Source organism: Sus scrofa, chromosome 13 (assembly GCF_000003025.6).
Source record: "Sus scrofa isolate TJ Tabasco breed Duroc chromosome 13, Sscrofa11.1, whole genome shotgun sequence".
Lineage (NCBI taxonomy): Eukaryota > Metazoa > Chordata > Mammalia > Artiodactyla > Suidae > Sus > Sus scrofa.
In genome coordinates, this window is record NC_010455.5 from 35,871,039 (window position 1) to 35,890,044 (window position 19,006).

Below are 19,006 nucleotides of genomic sequence, written 5' to 3' on the forward strand. Positions count from 1 at the left end.
AGGCTGGTTAGGAGGTGCACCACCTGGAGAGTCTGTAGATGTGCATGGATATTCTAAAATAATCTTCCATTTTAGAATGGATCTTCTAAAGTGGAGGAGCATTTTAGGATGGATCCTTAGAAACCATGGATCTTCATTTCTTTATCACTTGACTCTTTTTAATTCCAAAGCAATAAAATGCTCACCTTAACAAATGAAGTTATCCAAAGATACACAAAGAACAACCCCCCCACCACCTCCTAAAACAACTGGTGTTAATATTCCAGGAGGCATATCTCTGCAATGGATAGGATTTGAACAGGTAAAGAGGAGAAAGGATGGCATCTAGAGAAGGAAGTAAATCGAGAAACGAAGAAGGAAAAGCACAGGTCCTGTTGGGGAAATTGGGGCAGTGGGAGGAGGGGGTGCAGCTCTGAGAAAGGCAGGGCAAGTGGGGCCTTGGGCAGGCGAGCCTCAATCCTGGAAAGGGATGAAATCCTAGATGGTTCTTATTAACTCAAAGTACCAATGTTTGTAAGTGAACTGCTATAAAAGTAGAGTGAATTCATGCACTAATGTTATTCTTACTTTTAAAAAAACATTTTTTAAAGGTTTGGTGAGTACATGTAGATTAATGTCACAGAGCAGTGGCTCATGAACATTGAAAAACCGTGCCAACAAAATTCTTCAACATGAGCTAATCAAGGGAGAAAATGCATATTGTAGGAATGGTGAGGGCAGCCTGAAATGAACCCTGTAGGATTCTTAACCAGGCCAGTTGTCAGGAGGGTGCTTCTGCACTGGGCCAGGCTGGCAGTCACAGATTCAGAGCCGGCACAAGTCAGAAAGGTTTTTAGCCACTGGCTTTCTGATGACATTTCACAGATAGGAGATAGTTGAGGCTTTATGCATGTGTGCTTGGCGTTAACACCCTGGACACTTCCTGGAGGTGTGCCATGCACATGGACATCTTCTGTCAGCTGAGATGAGGGACAAAAGCAGTTGAGGACCCTTGGATTAAAAGGACTGAGAGTTCCCTTGTGGTGCAGAGGGTTAAGGATCCACATTGTCACTGCAGTGGCTTGAGTCGCTGCTGTGGTGCGCATTTGTCCCTGGCCCAGGAAATTCTGTATGCTGCGGACACAGCCTTCCCCAAAAAAAGTCTGGGGGTCTGACCCAACACATGTACTTGTATTTGATGTTCCTAAGGGGAGCCCAGGCTTGACAACCACACACCTAAGTCCTTTGCTTTCCCAGCCCAGCCCAGCCCAGCCCCCAGCTCTATGGTTCTTTCAGAAAGAGTGCATTTTAAGAAATGTGTCTTGCTTTCCACAGCCACAGCCAGAATGTGTTTCTTCCCCTCTGACCCAGTAATTCCATTCCTAAGACTTCACTCTAAGGAAGTGCTTCAGCAGATGCAAGGTGATTTTGCATAAAGATATTCCTTTGCAAAACAGCCCCCTGTCCCCATCCCAGACACGCCCACCAAAGCACATGGGAGCCACCTAATTGTCCAGCCTTTTGGAATCATTTTGTCAAGTACTCTAGTTTCACAAAGGAATCCAAGGTCAATTTAGGCATTATGCTGACAGCGAATCGTCTACCTCGATGCTGTTTAGGATTAGGATACACGGATAAGGACTAGAAAGCACATCCATAACCCGAGGTGTGCCTGGGCTGTACTCAGGGTGGAAGTCGTCCTGCTGGGCTGGGATTTAAAAGGCTCTTCCTCACTATTGATGTCCTTTCAAAAGAACCTGGAAGAGAATAGGGCGTGCACTTCACGGAGGTGGTCAGTCTGCCCCTGAGCCTTGGGGGGGCAAGAGGCGTACCTGAGCCAACTGTGTCTTCTCTTCCAGGCGCTCCCATACGTCGCCCTTCTCATTGCCATGCTCTTCTTCATCTATGCGGTTATCGGCATGCAGGTAAGTTCTAACCACCTCTGCCCTGGGTCCCCTTTGCTGGGTCCATGGTGAGATGTGCTTTGGCATGGTGAACTGGAAAGACAGGTCATGATTTTCTAGCCAGACACCTTGGCGGCTAAAGAGCTGTAGAGATGAGATGAGAAAGAGGTGGTCCCTCAGGAGAGAGCCTGTGCCTGAGAGAGCCCAGCTCAGAAGAGTGTGGAAAGATTGGAGTGTGTCAGGGGAGGTTGGGTTTGGGGCACCCCTCACCCCCAGTCTGAGTCTGAGGAGAGCCAACGGATGGAGAAAACCTGCAGTTGATTGCAGCGATAGCAAATGCTGCACTAAAAGAAGCCTTCATTGTCTTCTATTTTCTGCACCAATGTCACTGAGAAGATATCAAGTGATACAAAAGTCTGTTTATCATCTGAAACCATTACAAACATTTCCAGATGCTGAGGCTGAACTGGAACCATTATTTTGCCTCAGGGCCTCCCTGGCTAAAAAGAGGTGTGACACCAGGTCCTTCTGGGCCTGGGCCTGGGCCTGGGGGCTGAGAGGCTAAGGGATGCTTCCAAACCCCTCCTGGAGTCAGGGAGGGATGGGGCTTCACTAACAGCTGAGCCCTAAAGCAGGGTGGGGAGCAAAGCCTCCTCGAGAAGAATGCAGTAGAGCAACCGGTGATGAGGGACCTCCTGGGCAGGGGGGTGTCTCTCTGCCAAAGTCTCTGCTGGTTCAGGTGCAGACTTTCAGGCAAGGAAGCGCTGTCAGTGAAAAAGACAGGAAGGATTCCCGCAGCAGAGACACGCAGTACTTGCTTTTTTATTCTGAAGACAGACTTCCTTGTAAGTCACTAGGAATCTCAACAGGAGTTTTGAGGGAAGAGCCAGCATGCTTGAACCCCTGTAATTCAGCAGCACATGATGCCATGGGCCCTGAATGGGCTTTTATTTGTAGGGTCCTCATCAAAGCTGGACTTGTCTCAGAGAACCACACACTGCATTGTACACACCACCTCGCATTCACTCGAGAGTCTTTACCAGTCATCACATTCTTCTAAAATGTCATTCTGCTCCTATAATTTCCATGGGCAAAGCATTTACTAACTTCCCGTGGACCTTAAGGCAAAGCTCACCCTCCTTCCCATGGCCCACCAGACCTCACCCACTGGCCCCCCACGCTTTTCTGCAGCTCGATCTTTGGGTCTCACACGTTTGTTTCATTTCCTGGAGCACCTGTGCCACATCCCCTCTGCTCCTTTCCGGGGCTGTACTCCCCTGCCTGGAGCACTCTTCACTCCCCTTGTCACCTGACTGGCTTCTCCTTCTCCTTCGGTTCTGGACCTTAATCTCACTCCCCCTGAAGGCCCTCCTTGACCCTACCCGCCAGGCTGGCATCCATGAGCCTGTCCTATGCTTCCATGTCAAACTGGATCAGCCCAGCTCCCATCAGGAGAGGCTACCTGTCTGGTTACTTTTTTTCCCTTTGGCAGAGTGGGGCTCCTTGAACACAGAGCGTGCCTGACCTTGGTGCCATGCCTGGAATGAGTAAAGTGCCAAGCACTCTGGGTGTTGGCCAAATTTGAGTTCTAAATTCACATATGCAGCATTTGTTTGTTGTTTTGTAGCAAAAGCTTTTCTTTTTCCCCCAATCATTCCTCTCTCTAGATGTTTGGGAAAGTTGCCATGAGAGATAACAACCAGATCAACAGGAACAACAATTTCCAGACCTTTCCTCAGGCGGTGCTGCTGCTCTTCAGGTGACTGACTCCAGCCCAGAGCAAGTCTTTCTAGCTCTGGGCTCCAGAGCAACAGAGGACACGGGTTATGAAAGCAGTGGGTCACGGTGGCTTTTTGTATTTGTTTTGTAGTCTCAAAGAGATGCTAGCATTTTAGTCACAGAGGAATGTTTCTGGGTTGTGGTCATTCAGATTGTAATTGACTTAAGATTTTCTACTTGGGAGCGAGTAGGTCTATTGAGGCCATCAGGCAGGTGTAGGATATATGCTTATGCATAGAAGCATGCACTTAACTGCGAAAATGAAAGTTTAGCAGGAATATAGAGGTCTTTTTCCTCAGCCAATGGGGAACATACGGAGATGTGCAGTTTCACATTTTATGGGGTTTTCTTTTAGCCACACCCAAGGCATGTGTACGTTCCTGGGCCAGGGATCAAACCTGCACCGCAGGAGGGACCCAAGCCACTGCAGTGACAGTGCCAGATCCTTAATCTGCAGAGCCACAAGAGAATTCCTGTGGGCTTGTTTTAATTCCATTTAATGACTTTGTAGACAGGGTGCCTTTAAAGAGGGAGAACCTAAAATAAATAAATTCATTAAATAAAATAGAGAACTTGCTAGAAATCATACAAGTAATTCCTAATGACTCCAGTGATTGGAGAGTAAGTCATTTGAAAGTTAGATCATTTTCAAGTCTTTGCTTTCAACAGAATTGAAAAGGGATCTAATCAAGTTGTCAGATGTTAGGTCATTAAAAATAATAATTGTTTAAAAGTTTTAATATAAGTGTTTAAAGGAGAGAAAACCAAAAAAAAAAAATCCCTTTATGCAGAAGGAATCAATGTACTTGTATCAAATGATGGCTGTAACTAAGCGGGAGTTGCCACAGGGTCTCCACATACTAATGTCAGTTGCATTGGAAAATAAGTAGGAATTTCGTTTTAGGAATTTGCACTAATTCAAACTGGCTTTTCCATCAAATTACTTAAGCTTTGATATGATTTAAGAAATTCTTTTTTTTGTATAACTGAGTCACTTTTCCATATAGCAGAAATTGGCACAACATTATAAATCAACTATACTTCAAAAAGAAAAAAAAGAAAGAAAGAAAGAAAAAGAAGTCTGGAAGGCTCTATGACAGTATGTTAGCAAAAGATATCTATGTTAACAGTTCTATATGCTACATACCCTAACTCTGGATTTTATGGGTGGTGGGCTATAGGTAATTTGTATTAACTATGTTGCACAATGTATAGAGATGACCTTTTCAAAAAAAAATTCTTTTTCTTAAAATTTCTTCGAAGTCTAAGTTTCAAATGCCTTCTCTCTGTCTTTGTTTTTAATCCAAAAAAGGTGTGCAACAGGGGAGGCCTGGCAGGAAATTATGCTGGCCTGCCTCCCAGGAAAGCTCTGTGACCCTGAATCTGATTATAACCCTGGGGAGGAGTACACATGTGGGAGCAACTTCGCCATCGTTTACTTCATCAGCTTTTACATGCTTTGCGCATTTCTGGTAAGTGATCAGAATAGCCTCCATCCCCACCAATGGACATACGTACATGTAGCATTTGGAATTCCGACCAATGATGGTACATCCTCAGAGGGCTGTGGGTGTTTCATGCTGACAAGCATGCTAGGCTCCACTGGGCAGCTGGGGTGTTTGCTGAACTAGGCCTGTGTTTCTAGCACCTTTGCTGTGAGTAGGATTGGAGACTCGCTAACAGGCATCTCCCCGCCAGCTTCTTTGAGCTGCTGGTTTCTTTATAAAAAGCTCAGAGCCACCACCCATGGCAGTGACTTAAGAGTGTGCGTTATTTGGTGGCAAATGACAACTGCAGTGTGCTTCAAAAGGTCAGGCAAGGAGTTCCCATTGTAGCTCAGCAGGTTAGGAACCCAACACTGTCTCTGTGAGTATGGGGGTCTGATCCCTGGCTTCGCTCAGTGGGTTATGGATCGGGTGTTGCTGTGGCTGTGGCTGTGGCATAGGCCTGCAGCTGCATCTTCGACTGGACCTCGAGCCTGGAAACTTCCATATGCCATGGGTGTGGCCATTAAAAAAAAAAATCAGACAATACATTCCCCCTGCCCTCCCCTGTGACTTAACATTTTGGAAACCTTGAAGCCTGCCTTTTTCTTGAACATTCTCCAGAGGGCAAGTGTTTCCAGCTTCTCTTGGAGAAATGGATTCAAATGTCTTGTGACCCTTATCAGGAAGCACTTACTAGGGTCTAACCCGGCTCGCCTCACTACAGCTGACGCTCCCTCTTGATGGGCTTTTGCAGATCATCAACCTGTTTGTGGCTGTCATCATGGACAATTTTGATTATCTGACCCGGGACTGGTCTATTCTGGGACCTCACCACTTAGATGAATTCAAAAGAATATGGTCTGAATATGATCCTGAGGCAAAGTAGGTTGAAAAGAATTCCATGTGGCTTGTGGTGGGCTGTTTCTGGATGTGGGCTGTGCGTTTTGTGAAAGGCAGGAGGGACTGAAAGCTCAGGCCAGCCAGTGCTGCCCCGCATCTCATGCTGTACTTTGTCTCCAGGGGAAGGATCAAGCACCTGGACGTGGTCACTCTGCTCCGCCGCATCCAACCTCCCCTGGGGTTTGGGAAACTGTGCCCACACAGAGTAGCCTGCAAGGTAAGTGTCCCGTTTGCGTGCCTGCTGGCCTCTCTTGCAGGGACTCCTTTATTCAATCAACAAACACTGAGGAGTTCCCATTGTGGCTCAGTGGTTAACAAATCCGACTAGGAACCATGAGGTTGCGGGTTCGATCCCTGGCCTCGCTCAGTAGCTTAAGGATCCGACGTTGCCGTGAACTGTGGTGTAGGTTGCAGACATGGCTCAGATGGCTCTGGCGTAGGCTGGTGGCTACAGCTCTGATTAGACCCCTAGCCTGGGAACTTCCATATGCCATGGGAGCGGCCCTAGAAAAGGCAAAAAGACAAAACAAACCAACAAACACTAAGTGATGTTGCACAAGCCTCCTGTCAGGCGCTGGGGATGCTGAGACAAATGGCATGTAGTTGCTGTTCTTGAGAAGCTCTCAGATGTGTAACGCTTAGGATAGCCTGCCAGCCAACAGTAAGAACATGAAGGGAATTATGCCATTTGTCATGGGTGGAAGGAAGGGACAATGACTCTTGCATCAAGTCCAACATGAGAGATGCAGGAGTTTGTCGAAGCCAGAAGGCCATTGCCCAAAGGGAGCCCAGGGAACCCAGATATGGCAGCAGGTGGATGGGGAGTGACTGGTGTGGCTTGAACACAAGGGACAGAGGCCTCAGGCCCAAGCTGAGCCTTCTATGCCATGCTGAGCCCCACAGAAGAAACAGGAGTAGACTTCCATTCTGCATGGTAGACCCTGGCCAATGGAGAAGTGCGCTAGGGACGGGGTAGCACCCAGGGGAGCCAGTGCATTCATTTCACTGTGAAGTACTGAGAGCCAATGGAGGGCAGTGGAAGTGGCCATCAAAAGCCAGGGATAGCTTGGGGACCTACTTGAGGAGTAGAATGGACAGGACTTGGTGACCTGGATGTTTCCTAATTTGTGTGATGCTGGACGCGGTGACGTGCCCTCTGCTGCTCGAGCTCCCTTCCCCATGGGTGTGCAGCCCTGAGAAGATTCAGATGGATTCAGACCTCCCACCGCACTCCATTCCTGAAATTTTCACATCCTACCATGCTCTCTGGCTGCCCTCATCGAGACTATTTTCCTTCCATAGGGCTCCCATGGAACCACTTTGAGTCAGCTATCACAACAGAAAAGGATCCCCCTTTTTAAAGGGAGAAGTGCAAGATTTTCTTTTTGAAATTCTACCCTATAGCAATCCAGCCAGTCTACACGACAACTGGTCTCTTCCCATGGATCTGAGGGGGTTAGAGTCAGGGGTTTTACTCCTCCAGGGATGCTGGACCAGCTCTAAACCAAATCCAAAGTAAAGTGTGGCAGCTGCAATGTATTGCATCTTTCAGAGAAATCAGAGTCAAAACTCATTATTTGCTGCCCTGTAGTCCAGAAACCTCCATCGTCAAGTCCTTGGGGTCCTTGCTCAGGTCGTTGCTTCTCCTTAGCCTGATTCTGGATGTAGGTACAGAGAAAAAGCCACAGAAGCTGACTTTTTTCCTCCTTTTTTTTCCCTCATGGCCATACCTGTAGCATATGGAAGTTGCTGGGCTAGGGGGCAAATCTGAGCTGCACCTGCCAGCCTATGCCACAGCTGCTGCAACACGAGATCCAAGCCGCATCTGCAACCTGTGGGGCAGCTTGTGGCAACACCGGCCCCTTAACCCACTGTGCGAGGTCAGGGATTGGATGCACATCCTCACAGAGACAGTGTCATGTCCTTAACCCGCTAAGCTGCAAGGGGAAGTCCACCAGCCTTATTTCTGCTTTCCGAGAACAAGATGGGCTCTAGCTCATGGCTATTGATTAGTGTTTGCATTTCCAGACCCTTTTAGGTAAAAGATCAAAGTGTCTTTCAGGCACAAAGTAGACCATTCCGCTGATTCAGGAACTTGCCAAGAAAAGCAAGTGAACTTGCAGGCTCCCAGTTGCTCAAGCTAGTTTTGGAGATAGGCGTGGTTGGTAATTGGACTAGAAATTTTGGTGGGATGAACTATGTGTACACAAGATTTTAGTCCATTAATAGGGAGGAGGAGAAGGCTTTACAATCTTTCTCTTGGGATAGCTTGTCAGCCAAAAGTAAGAAACATGATCCTTTAGCAGTTCTCAGTACCATTTATGTAGCATGTGCTATGTGCCAGGCACTCGACTGAGATCTTAGTGTCCATGAGATCCTTTAACCCTTAGACAGCCCCTTTGCTGTGGGCACAGCGTCTGCACTTACAGAGAAGTAATGGGGCCCAGAGACGGTGTCATTCGGCCAAGGGCATCTCCAGCTCTCAGTGCGAGGAGGGAGAAAAGAGAGACAGGGTGTGGGGGCCCAACTCTGAAAGACCAGACACTCGGAGGAACCACGTGGACTCATACAAAACACTCCCCAGTAGTCTCACCAGGGCAGGGCCCTTGAAGGACACTCCTTATATCAGGAATAGTAACTGACCCTGTTGGTTGACAACCTTTGTCATAGACTCTGTGCCTGGCTCCTGGCTCTTCATAGCTGGTACATCATTTCACCCCGGACAGCATTCAGGATGTGCCCTGAGCAGAGACCTGACGCCAGGACGCAGGGACTGCTGATTAATGAGCAAGGGAGACAAATGTGTGAACAGTAGGGGGACTAAACAGTTTAAAACAAACAAATAGAACTCATTATCCAAGTGCCGGCATTTATGCTTTGTGACTAAAGCTTTGATCTTTGGCACCCCAGAGTCCCCCAGGTGGTAGGTTCCCCCAAATGGTTGTTGTGTTGAATCGAGTGCTGATTCGAAAAGAGACGAGGGATGAACAGAATAAACATGGAAAAAGATGTGGCTGTCATCAGCCATTTGCTTCCTATTAAGAACCTTTTCTTTCTGTTGACAGAGGCTGGTTGCTATGAACATGCCGCTCAACAGTGATGGGACAGTCATGTTTAATGCAACTCTGTTTGCCTTGGTTCGAACGGCTCTTAAAATCAAGACGGAAGGTGAGCCCTCCCTGGAAGCAGGACAGTTGGGAGAAGGGGCAGGGGATGCCGCCTCCACTTTGATTCCCTCCTGGGCCATTTCTGGTCCAAGGGGCAGGGCTGCCCCAGGCATGGGGTATGAATGCACTGAGAAGGTCTGCACTGGGCCTACCAGCAGCCCCAGTAAGAACAGAGAGGCATTGCTGGGCATAGGAAGCAAGGCTTGTTTCCCCCTCTTGCTTTTTGAACTCAGGGAACCTGGAACAAGCTAATGAGGAACTCCGAGCTGTGATCAAGAAAATCTGGAAGAAAACCAGCATGAAACTACTTGACCAAGTTGTCCCTCCAGCTGGTGGTCAGTGTAATTTATTTCCTAAATAGGTCTTGGCCAACACATTGGTTTCATGGCTAGCGTCCAGGAAGCCTGGTGTGTTTGTAGAATGCTTGAGGTATCAGCCAGAGCATTAGGGCCAATAGCTAAGGAAGGCCCTTTGGCCAGTGGTGTCATTATTTAGGCTAAAAATGTGAGGGCCATTTTAGACAAAGGAAGGGCTTCAGGGAGAAGGAAACCAAGACCCAGGCTGCTGAAGCAGGGGTTTTCTTGTGGGTGGAGGGATTCATTAATAATGTGGCGTCAAAACCAAAAGCCTGTGTTTTTTGGCCCACAATGAGGTATTTCAAACTCCTTTCCATGGATCCTTCAACAAAATGTTGAAAACTTCTCACACACAAGAAAAGCTTCCAGAAAATGGTGTTTTCGAAATGATCTCATTAAGACTGAATCTGCTACCGTAATTACCAAAAATGTCCCTTTAATTAGAATTAAGAGCAGAGATGAAACTAACAGGCATGCTTATTTCCTTTTGTTATCATAAAATAACTGACTAAACTTTTCTCAGATTTATATATATATATATAAAACATATATATATAATAGAGATACTGTTTTTCCATTTTTGTCTTAAGTACACATGGACTTACAAGTGAAGGTGGTTGTGTTTGGATTGTTTTGTTTTCGAGTTTTAAAGGTGCAGGATCAGTTTGTTTGGTGCCACTGCACCCACACTCTATTCAGCCCTACCCCCTCCAAGCCCAGCCCTGGGAGCCTTAAAAGTGTTCCATGTGTTTTGTCACCATCCGGACCTTTATAGTACCTCTGCTTCCGCACCCTCCACATTGGGCTGGCTCAAGCCCGGAAGCCACCTCTGGAACCCTGGGCCAGGATGGTGGCCACAGCCTCTCCTTCTGAGAATGTGACAATCTCTGGCTCCAGGGGACAGAGAGCGGCATGCTGGCCAGCTCCTGTCCCTTGCATGAAGCAAGAAGCAGTACAAACTTTTGTCTCTGGAGGGAGCCACCCAGAGCTGGCAGGGCCACTGGCTCAAAGCCGGGGGAAGATGGACCCACAAAGAAATAAGTGTTCAAAACTAAACACCAAAAGAACAAAACCCAAAGCAAAACCTCCCACCTAGAGCAAGAACCTTGGCTGTCCACAAAACTGATACTGCACATTTAAAACAACTCTTTGGTTTTCATTCTTTTCTTTTTAGCTGCACACCCAGGTGCTCGCATGGCTGAGACGAATTGCTTTTTCTAGTCATTGTAACAATGTGCTTGAGCTTTTTCTGCAGCCTCCATTCCCTTCAACTCTCAGTCTTTGAGAATATTCTGAAGCAATTCTGTTTTAGGGTGGTGGCATGGAATCGGAGTTATCTCTTGCCAACTGTATTCCCCTACATGTTTCTCAAGATGCAGATGCATGCTTCAGAATAGCGGGCCCGCCTGTCTAGGGGAACCTTCCTCACACGGTCCCCCCCTTCCCGACCTCCCATCTCTCTCGAAATGCCATCCTCCTTACAATGCCGTCTGTCCTACGCCAGTGCCCATCTTAGCAAGACTCACCTGGAGAGAGTCATTTGCTTTACTGTGAGACTTCATTTCTTCTCATTTCACCAGGAAAAAAAAAAGTCCAGACTGTGGCTCCCTTCCTTTGAAAAACCGATTGGTTTTTAGACCTACTGGACTTCTCGTGAAGGCTACATAGTCTTCCACTATCACGGCTCAAATAGTGGGCTCTGGCCTTTTCTCTGTATTTCTTAATACAGATTGGGGGTTAGGATGACCAGGGTTAACCTCTTCCAAAACGGCAGCAAGAGCGCCGAGGAGCCTGGGAAGGAAAACAGTGCCTTAGAAGGGGATGGAATGTTCCAGAAGTTCCATGGCACAGGTTGTAGATGTGCCTAGAATAGAGCTTTTTCAGGTTCAGTCTCAAATAAGTGTTTTCATCACTGAGTTCCCAAAGGTGATGACTTTTAGGCTTTGGTGAACAGACTCTGATTGAATTGGTTGAGTTGCTGGGCAAGGTTTTAACATCTGCAATCACCCTTTGCCTCTTTGTTTTTCTTAGCTTCCAGTAGACTAGTGGGTCCCAGTCTTTCCCACACCATGGAGCACCTAGCAAAGGAGACTGTTTGTATGGCCCTCTGGGCCCGCAGATGGGTAGCTCCCATCATGGCTGAGGGGCTCTCTGTAACCTGTTCAGAGGGCAGCAGATTGAGCCAGGCTGGCCGCTCCCTGTGCTTGGAACCCAGTGATGTAGGTGCTAGGGGCCCCTTCCAAGCCCCTGGGACAGAGCAGAGTAGTGCCCATCTTAGGAGGCTCTGCTGGCACAGCGGTAATATGAGGTCCCGCAGGCATCCTGACCTTGGTGAGGCCATCCTCAGGAGTGAGCCTGAAATCCAGGTTGCAATTCTGCGCTCTGGCTGCGGAGACAGCCTTTCTGCTGTCAGTACCGAGCTGTCTCGTTTCCCATCTGAATCTTGCTCGTGTTCTCACCTCCACTCTCAGTCTCCTCCATTTCATGCATCTCCCCACCTCCTTCAGAATATGCCCTCTCCTCCTAGGGGCGCTCCTTGGCTTTGGCTTTGACTCTTGGACCTGGATCTTTGGCTTCTCGCCCTGAAGAGCCATCAGAGCTCACCCCATCACTGCCTGCAGTCCGGAGCCCAAGAGGCCTCCTGCTGTAGCTTTGACTTTTCCTGGGTCCAGTCTCAGGAGCTTAGCATCTCAGTGGAGAAGGCCATGTGACCCTTCAACCCTGCCCTGCTGATTCCTTGGTGAGCACCTCTGCCCTGGAGCTGCCCCTTGGCAGAACCGCAGTCCACTCTCCACTGAGCACACTGCCATCTCAGGTTCTGGCCAGGAGCATCAAGGCCCTGCCCCAGGAGCCCCCTTGGCCCTTCCAGGCTGGCATCATCCAGGCCAAAGGGAGATAAAGGTTAGGAAGCCTGGGTGAGGTGGGCCATCTGTAAGCATAGCCAGTATCTTTTGTGGAAACCCATAGATAAACTGAAACCCTGGCCTGCAGAGGCTGGCTGAGCCCCTGGGATTCTTTCCTGGGTCTGCAGTTGATCCACCTTCCTCATGCAGCCCAGTAGAGAGGTGGACTTGAACTCGGAGAGACAGCCCCAAAGGAACAGGTGGCCCTTGTGGTAGAGCTGGGCCATCCCTCTGGGAGGCAGTAGGGAGGAGAGGGCGAGCCCAGGCCCGGGGTGGGGGTGGGGGGGTTAGGCTCATTTACAGATGAGCAGCATGTCCAGACCCCAGATTACACATAAGTTGCAGGGGCAGCCTGGCTACAAGGAGAGCTGTGCTAAAGCCTGAGAGCAAGGGCCATTCTTCCTTTCAGCTTCTGCAAGCCAAGGTCAGCGCCCCAGGGACCCTGGGCAGATGTGGGGGTGAGCACCTTGGGAAAGCAGGCCCTGTGGAGAGACAACCCCCCTCTTCCCCTGCTGGCACAGACGGTGCCCCCCACCCCCCACCGGCACACCGACCCTGCCAGGGTGGTTTCCCAGGAGACAGCCAGAGCCTCTATTCTGCCTCATGCATCACCTCTGTCGTGCTCAGCGGAGTTCCAGCTCCCCAGCGACCCACACTGGGGTTGTTTCTGAACAAAGCAGAAATAAGTTAGCTCAACTTGGAGGTTAGTGGGAGCTGTCACTTGCAGTATTGAAAGCAAGCAGATCTGAATTACAGACCGAGAAATGGCACATGGAGGCTATTGGCAGAGCATTAAGGGGGCACATGAATCTCTGGGTCTGCAGTCACTTTTCGGAAATGTCCTCTCTTTCCGAGCTTGTCTGTCACCTTTCTGAGGTCTCTATCTTTATCTCCAGGCATTGGGATTTGGATGGTTAATTGTCCTTAGTATTCGTGGTAATTACACATGCAAATCCCTATGCACAAGGGGTGAAAATATGACCCATGGAACCTTTTTTTTGTTGTGTAATTTTTTTGTTTTGAGTCAATAACCAAGACGGCACTCCATGGTGTTACTAATACGCTGCTCTATGAAAACTCATGACCGGTATATTCTTTTCTGCACTTTTGAGTATCGGTTGATGTAACTGACTCAAATTTTGAGCCTTAACTGCTTTGCACAACCTCGCTTTTCGCTAGATTTAGTCCCCTGTGTCCTAAGCCCAGAGCTCAGTGCCTCCTGCCCGGTCCTGCCCCTCCCCCACCCCTAGCCAGAAGCCAGCTTTTAGGCTCTTGCTGCAAACGTGCTGATTCGGGAGAGCTCTGTCTGGTCTCTCCGTTTAGATGATGAGGTAACCGTGGGGAAGTTCTATGCCACTTTCCTGATACAGGACTACTTTAGGAAATTCAAGAAACGGAAAGAACAAGGACTGGTGGGAAAATACCCTGCGAAGAACAGCACAATTGCCCTACAGGTGAATTATTGTTTTGTCTTTTTCTCTTTTTCACTAACCATTTTACGAGCTTATTTGAAACACTAGAGAGCTGACTATTCATGGTTGAGCAGTTCCACCAGGATTTTGTTTAAACTGAGATACTGCACCCTCCCCCAAATGTGGACTAGCCATTTCTGGGCCACCAGGTAAGTGCCTCCCCCTCCCTGCTTTCTCTTGTCGTGCCCCCCAATCAGATCGGCGTCCACTGCGGCCCGGCCCGGGGGGCAGGACCCCCAGGACAGCGGCCAAGGCACACGCCTGGTGGGAGGGGAGCCAGAGCTGCCCTCGCACCCCATCTCCCCCAGGCTTCTCCAAAGGCAGCGTCCTCTGAGCAGGCACCCACCTTCCCCCGGCCCCGGGCCCGGGCCCCAGCTGCCATGAAACAGCTTTCCATCTGAACGCAAGTGCTTTGTTTTGTTTCTGTTTGTTTCTTACCCCACTGCTTGTTGGTTTTCGGTCCATCTCAGTAACATCCATCACCTCCTAGTGCGTGTGTGCTTGTGTGTGCGTGGGTGTGTGTGCGCAGTGTGTCTGTCTCTGTGTGTCGTCTCCTGACGGCCCTGAGGCTTGCTGTGCAAATGCTGTTCTCGCACAAACTGGCCAGCCTCTGGTCCCTATGCCCTCTGCCCAGGCTCCTGGAGGGTAGATGTGGTTTCAGGAACCTCTGGTTCTAACCAGGGTTTGCACGTCTGAGGGTATAAAATCCTAGGTAAGCCCAGAGCCCTGGGTGGGAAGCAGGTGTGTGGGGAGGGGACGTCCTAATGGAGACCTGCAGGAAGAGACGCTAAGAAGGGAAGTTTGTGAGCACTGTGATGGGGAAGCAGGGTGGAGAAGGAAGGAGGGAAAGATGCTGAGGACTACAGACACCCAAGTTGGCAAGCAGTCCGAAACTACTGTCCACATTAATCCAAAGCCCTGTCATCTCTGTCGTCTGGAGTGTGTTATGCCCATCACGAATACGAGAAAGAATGTTTTCCTTTTAAATTTACTTACTCTAAAATCCCTTTTATGTCCCTGTTATCAGAATGTGTCTTAAATTGGACCTTTTTGGTATGGGTAAGGTTCAACATGGAATAGCCTTTCACTTTGGGGGCGGGGAGAGGGGAAATGCCCAGCGCTGTTTTGTGTTCTAAAGGATGGTGTTTACCAAAGTGAAGGCTTGTCTGTGATCTCGCTGAGAGAGAATGAAACTTGAATGACGATGAATGAGTGAAGGAAGAGGGGTGGTGTGTGTGCCTATGGTGGGTTAGGAGAGGACCTTGTGTGACAGTGACCTCTTGATTCATGATGAAACCTGAGCTCTGCCGTGGGCAGGCAGGAGAATGGATGCTGAATCTGACCAAAGACAATTTCTGCTCTCTCTTCCTCTGATCACATCTCTTAAAGATAGCCTAGATTCACATATTCCTTCAGGTCCTTCTCTAAAGCAGCCCTGAGCCTGGAGGACCAGGCTAGCCAGATTTCAGAGTATCTCGGAGCTGCTTGCTGTGTTCAGATTCCAGTTGGTGGGTGTGGTGGATCTTGATGACTTTTCTGAAGGGGGAAACATACGCTCATTGATAGCTGTGTCGTAATTTACAATAACCAAGGTAGCACTGTGCCATGAGACCCTTTGCTTTTCTGTGGAAGGCGTGTAGGATGGCCTGGAATACCCTTCCTCTGTCCCCAAGAGTTCTAATTAGATGGCTTCGGTGCTCGCTTTGGTGGCTGGATATGGTGTTTGGATGCTTTAAAATCTGAACATCGCAGGGTAGGAATTAATGATCACATTTCAAGGGTGGGTTTCACTGAATCTTTAAGTTGAAGGTTCAAACAATGCAAAAGCTACATTTATATGGTGTGGGTTAAAAGGCTCTGTTACATTGTGTCACAATAATGTTTTTCTCCTGATTCAGTGGCATTGTTTATAGAAAGTTTCTTTTCCTTGGTGAAATTAAAATATTTTCAATTGGATACTAATATCAACACATTTTCACATGGTTCCACTGGGAGTTGAGGCTGTGACTATAATTTATGTTGAGTACCCAGCCTAGAAAATTAAGTTGTGTTCATAATTCTGACAGATATATTCTGAAAATACCTTTGATTCTGCAGCAGACATTAAAAACAGAAAATTTTTGTCTCCTTGAAGGATAATTCTCATTACGTTTTTGGCTTCCTCTGCTCCAGAAAGGGCTTTAAATGTGATTTGTCACTCTACATTTAATTAGCACGACGAGGCACTTCCTTTCTGCATTGAGGAAATATTCCAGGACGACATGGCAGTTAGGGAAATGGGTCCCATGGTAGTGGGAGGAGAAATTGTACTCATTGCTTGCATGAGTACACAGACCCCCAAGGAAGCTCCCCAAAGTGGGCATGGTCTGGCAAGAAGTGGGGTGTATTGCCCATTCCTGTGCTGGGGGTGCCATGACCCAATTGCTAATGGAAAGTGGAGTGGGGGCATCGAGGGTGAGCGCAGGCATCAGGATGTAGGCCAGTGCGTGCTTGTGCTGTGTAGAATGCAGTCTGTCTGAGCTCAATCTGAGCTGGCCCACCTTCTCTGCTCCCCCACCTCCCCGCAATGGAGTGGTTTTCAAGGGCACACAGATGCACTCTGGTTGTCAACCCTGGGGGCTCCATCCGGCCTCCCTCTGTTCAGACCAACCGCAGTGCCCCTTCTACATGGGGGAGGGGGCTTGAGGAGCTCCTGGATCCACATGTGGGTTGGAGCTCAAAGCACCTGTGTCCTCTGGCCTCTGTGGTCTGAGTGAGTGTGCAGTTTCCATCTGTCCATGCGTCATCACCATTAAAGCCAGCCTTCTCTCCAGCCCCTGTCCAGGGGGAATCAGAGAGAAGTTGCATCAGGCTTTTCTTTCTTTCTTTTTTTTCTTTTCCTCTCACTCATTCCCTACATGCCATGTTCACTTTAGTTTGACCCAGCCTTTGCTCTCCATCCATTGTTGCTGCATCCCAGTGACCTGCAAATTTCCACAAGGAGCAAGCAAATAAAGGAACACAGCTCTGCAGCCACAGAAACCCTGTCCCCTCCCCAGCAAACAGTAATGCCCCATCAGACCTCCTAGATGAGGAATTCCAGGCAAGATATGGACACGAATCAGCCCAGTATCACAAAGAACAGAAAAAGAAAAAAAAAATCCCAAAGTGGGGAAAGTTTTGTTCATTTCTTTCAAAGTGCAAGGATTTCCTTTATGCAAAGGACACTCTGGTGGAATCTGAGGAGACTCTTCTCTACTTACCTCAGACAGGAGCCTGTCCACCTTCATGACAGGAAGACTTCAGAGGGATAGTCTATTTTTTTTTTTCTTACCTGTTTGGAAGTTGGGCTTAAGCTTGTAGAGAATAAGCCCCAGTTGACAGCTGATGATGTAGGTGGCACAGCGGAAAGGTGGGTGGTGGACCAGAAGTGAGTGACTCTCAGCCCTGATGTGGCCTCCTTGGAGAGACTCCGGCATAAAGACTGAGGCAAATGGGATACTCCACAGATACTGAAACTCTAGAGTATTGGAGCCCTGTTATTTAGTCACCTTAGCCTAAAGATTTAGTAGCAGGATTTTTTTTTTTTTTGGTCTTTTTTTTAAAGCAGATTCCATCGAAAGCCATAAAAGGCTTTTTTTTTTTTTTTAATTTTTTTAATCTAAGAGAAGAACAGATGCTAACAGATGAGATTTCACTGGCTGATTCATTTGTTTCAGATGCTTGAACGGATGCTTTAGAATTTTCGGCCTGAGCTACAGCACCAAGCTCGTTAGTCGGAAGGCGTTTGTGGCTAAGGCCTTGAAAGGGGAAAAGTCTCAAGTGGGCTTATTTCTACTGAAACAGCATTTCGGGAGAAATGCAGGAAAAAGCAAATCCAAGGCCCCAGGGAGGCCCCTTCCGAGCAAAGCACTCCTCCAGAAGGTGGAAGCAGGGCCGTGGCTCAACTGCGGAGCCGTGGCCTCCTGTCGCGGACGCTGCTCACGGTGGCTCCTTTTCATGAAAGGGAACCTGCAAGGCTTAACAGTTTGCCCTTCCAAGCAGAGACTCAGAGAAAGGGAAAGAGGGAGAGAGAGCAAAGGAGGGGGGCAGCCGCCCCACAGAGAAATGAAATGAACACAACTTCCTGATGCTGGCCAGTAAAAAAAAAAAAAAAAAAAAAAAAAAAAAAAAAAATTAATAAAAAGATTAAGCAGACCTGCCTAAGGTGGGCAGCTGACTCCATTCCAAAGTCCTGCATCCCTAGTTTGCCCGAAACACCAAAGACTGGCAGGCCCCTTGGCACTGAGCTGACAGAGTTCCTTTTATATATGCCAGTCCGTCATGATCTCCTGACCATCCAGCTCCGCTCTCTGCAGGGACCAGTGCAGGATGCGGTGAGACGTGGGCGGGACAGGAAGCTCAGACACACCATTTAAACTAACACATAACACCTGCATGCCCAGACCAACCCAGGCAACACCTCAGGTTCCATCTTAACGCGTCCGCGGGAAATACCACCACACCCAAACCTCATCCGACATTGTCCGTCTTTAATTCAAAGCCAGTCTGGGGATGCGTCTTTGGAAGCAATGTGGTCTAGTTTCAAGGACACTGGGAGTCAGGGAACCTGGGTTCCAGTCCCAGCTCCAGCGTTCACTTGCTGTGTGACCTTGGGCAAGACACTTAACCTCTCTGTGCCTCAGTTTCCCCATCTGTAAAATGGGGGTACTAATGTCGACCTACCTCACAGGGCTGTTGTGAGGAATAGCTAAGTGATTGTAAAGCACTTTGAACGTATAATTGCTTATTATTAAGACTACAACAATAATAATATCGTATGCCTGTTTACTACCAGAACTTTAAGAAATTCTTGTTTTTCTTTGACCTCTTTTCTGTTCTCAAATGTAGTGATCCATTGAGAAAGAGAATTCTCCCCCTCTTGAGATACCTAGGAAACGCGTAAAGAAGTAAACCGAAGTAACTCTGCAGGTTGTGTTTCCACCTATTATGAAGAGTAGATTTTTGCCCCAGAAGTTGCTTCGAGAGGGGGTCCCATCTGAAATTTTCAGCCCATTCTAAACAATGGTTGTGGAGTTGG

The 19,006-nt window shown here is 48.3% G+C and overlaps 1 protein-coding gene across 14 annotated transcripts in view; it reads left to right on the forward strand.

Annotated features, from left to right (window-relative positions):
• CACNA1D (calcium voltage-gated channel subunit alpha1 D) overlaps nt 1-19,006 on the forward strand; it is a 342,950-nt gene that overhangs the window by 302,505 nt on the left and 21,439 nt on the right. For all 14 annotated transcript variants that reach the window (XM_013981776.2, XM_021068969.1, XM_013981775.2 and 11 more), the window contains 8 exons: nt 1,839-1,904; nt 3,551-3,642; nt 4,975-5,134; nt 5,904-6,031; nt 6,170-6,266; nt 9,115-9,217; nt 9,450-9,551; nt 13,799-13,929. In XM_013981776.2, the coding sequence (XP_013837230.1) occupies nt 1,839-1,904; nt 3,551-3,642; nt 4,975-5,134; nt 5,904-6,031; nt 6,170-6,266; nt 9,115-9,217; nt 9,450-9,551; nt 13,799-13,929 (879 nt within the window). The remainder of the gene's footprint in view (nt 1-1,838; nt 1,905-3,550; nt 3,643-4,974; nt 5,135-5,903; nt 6,032-6,169; nt 6,267-9,114; nt 9,218-9,449; nt 9,552-13,798; nt 13,930-19,006) is intronic.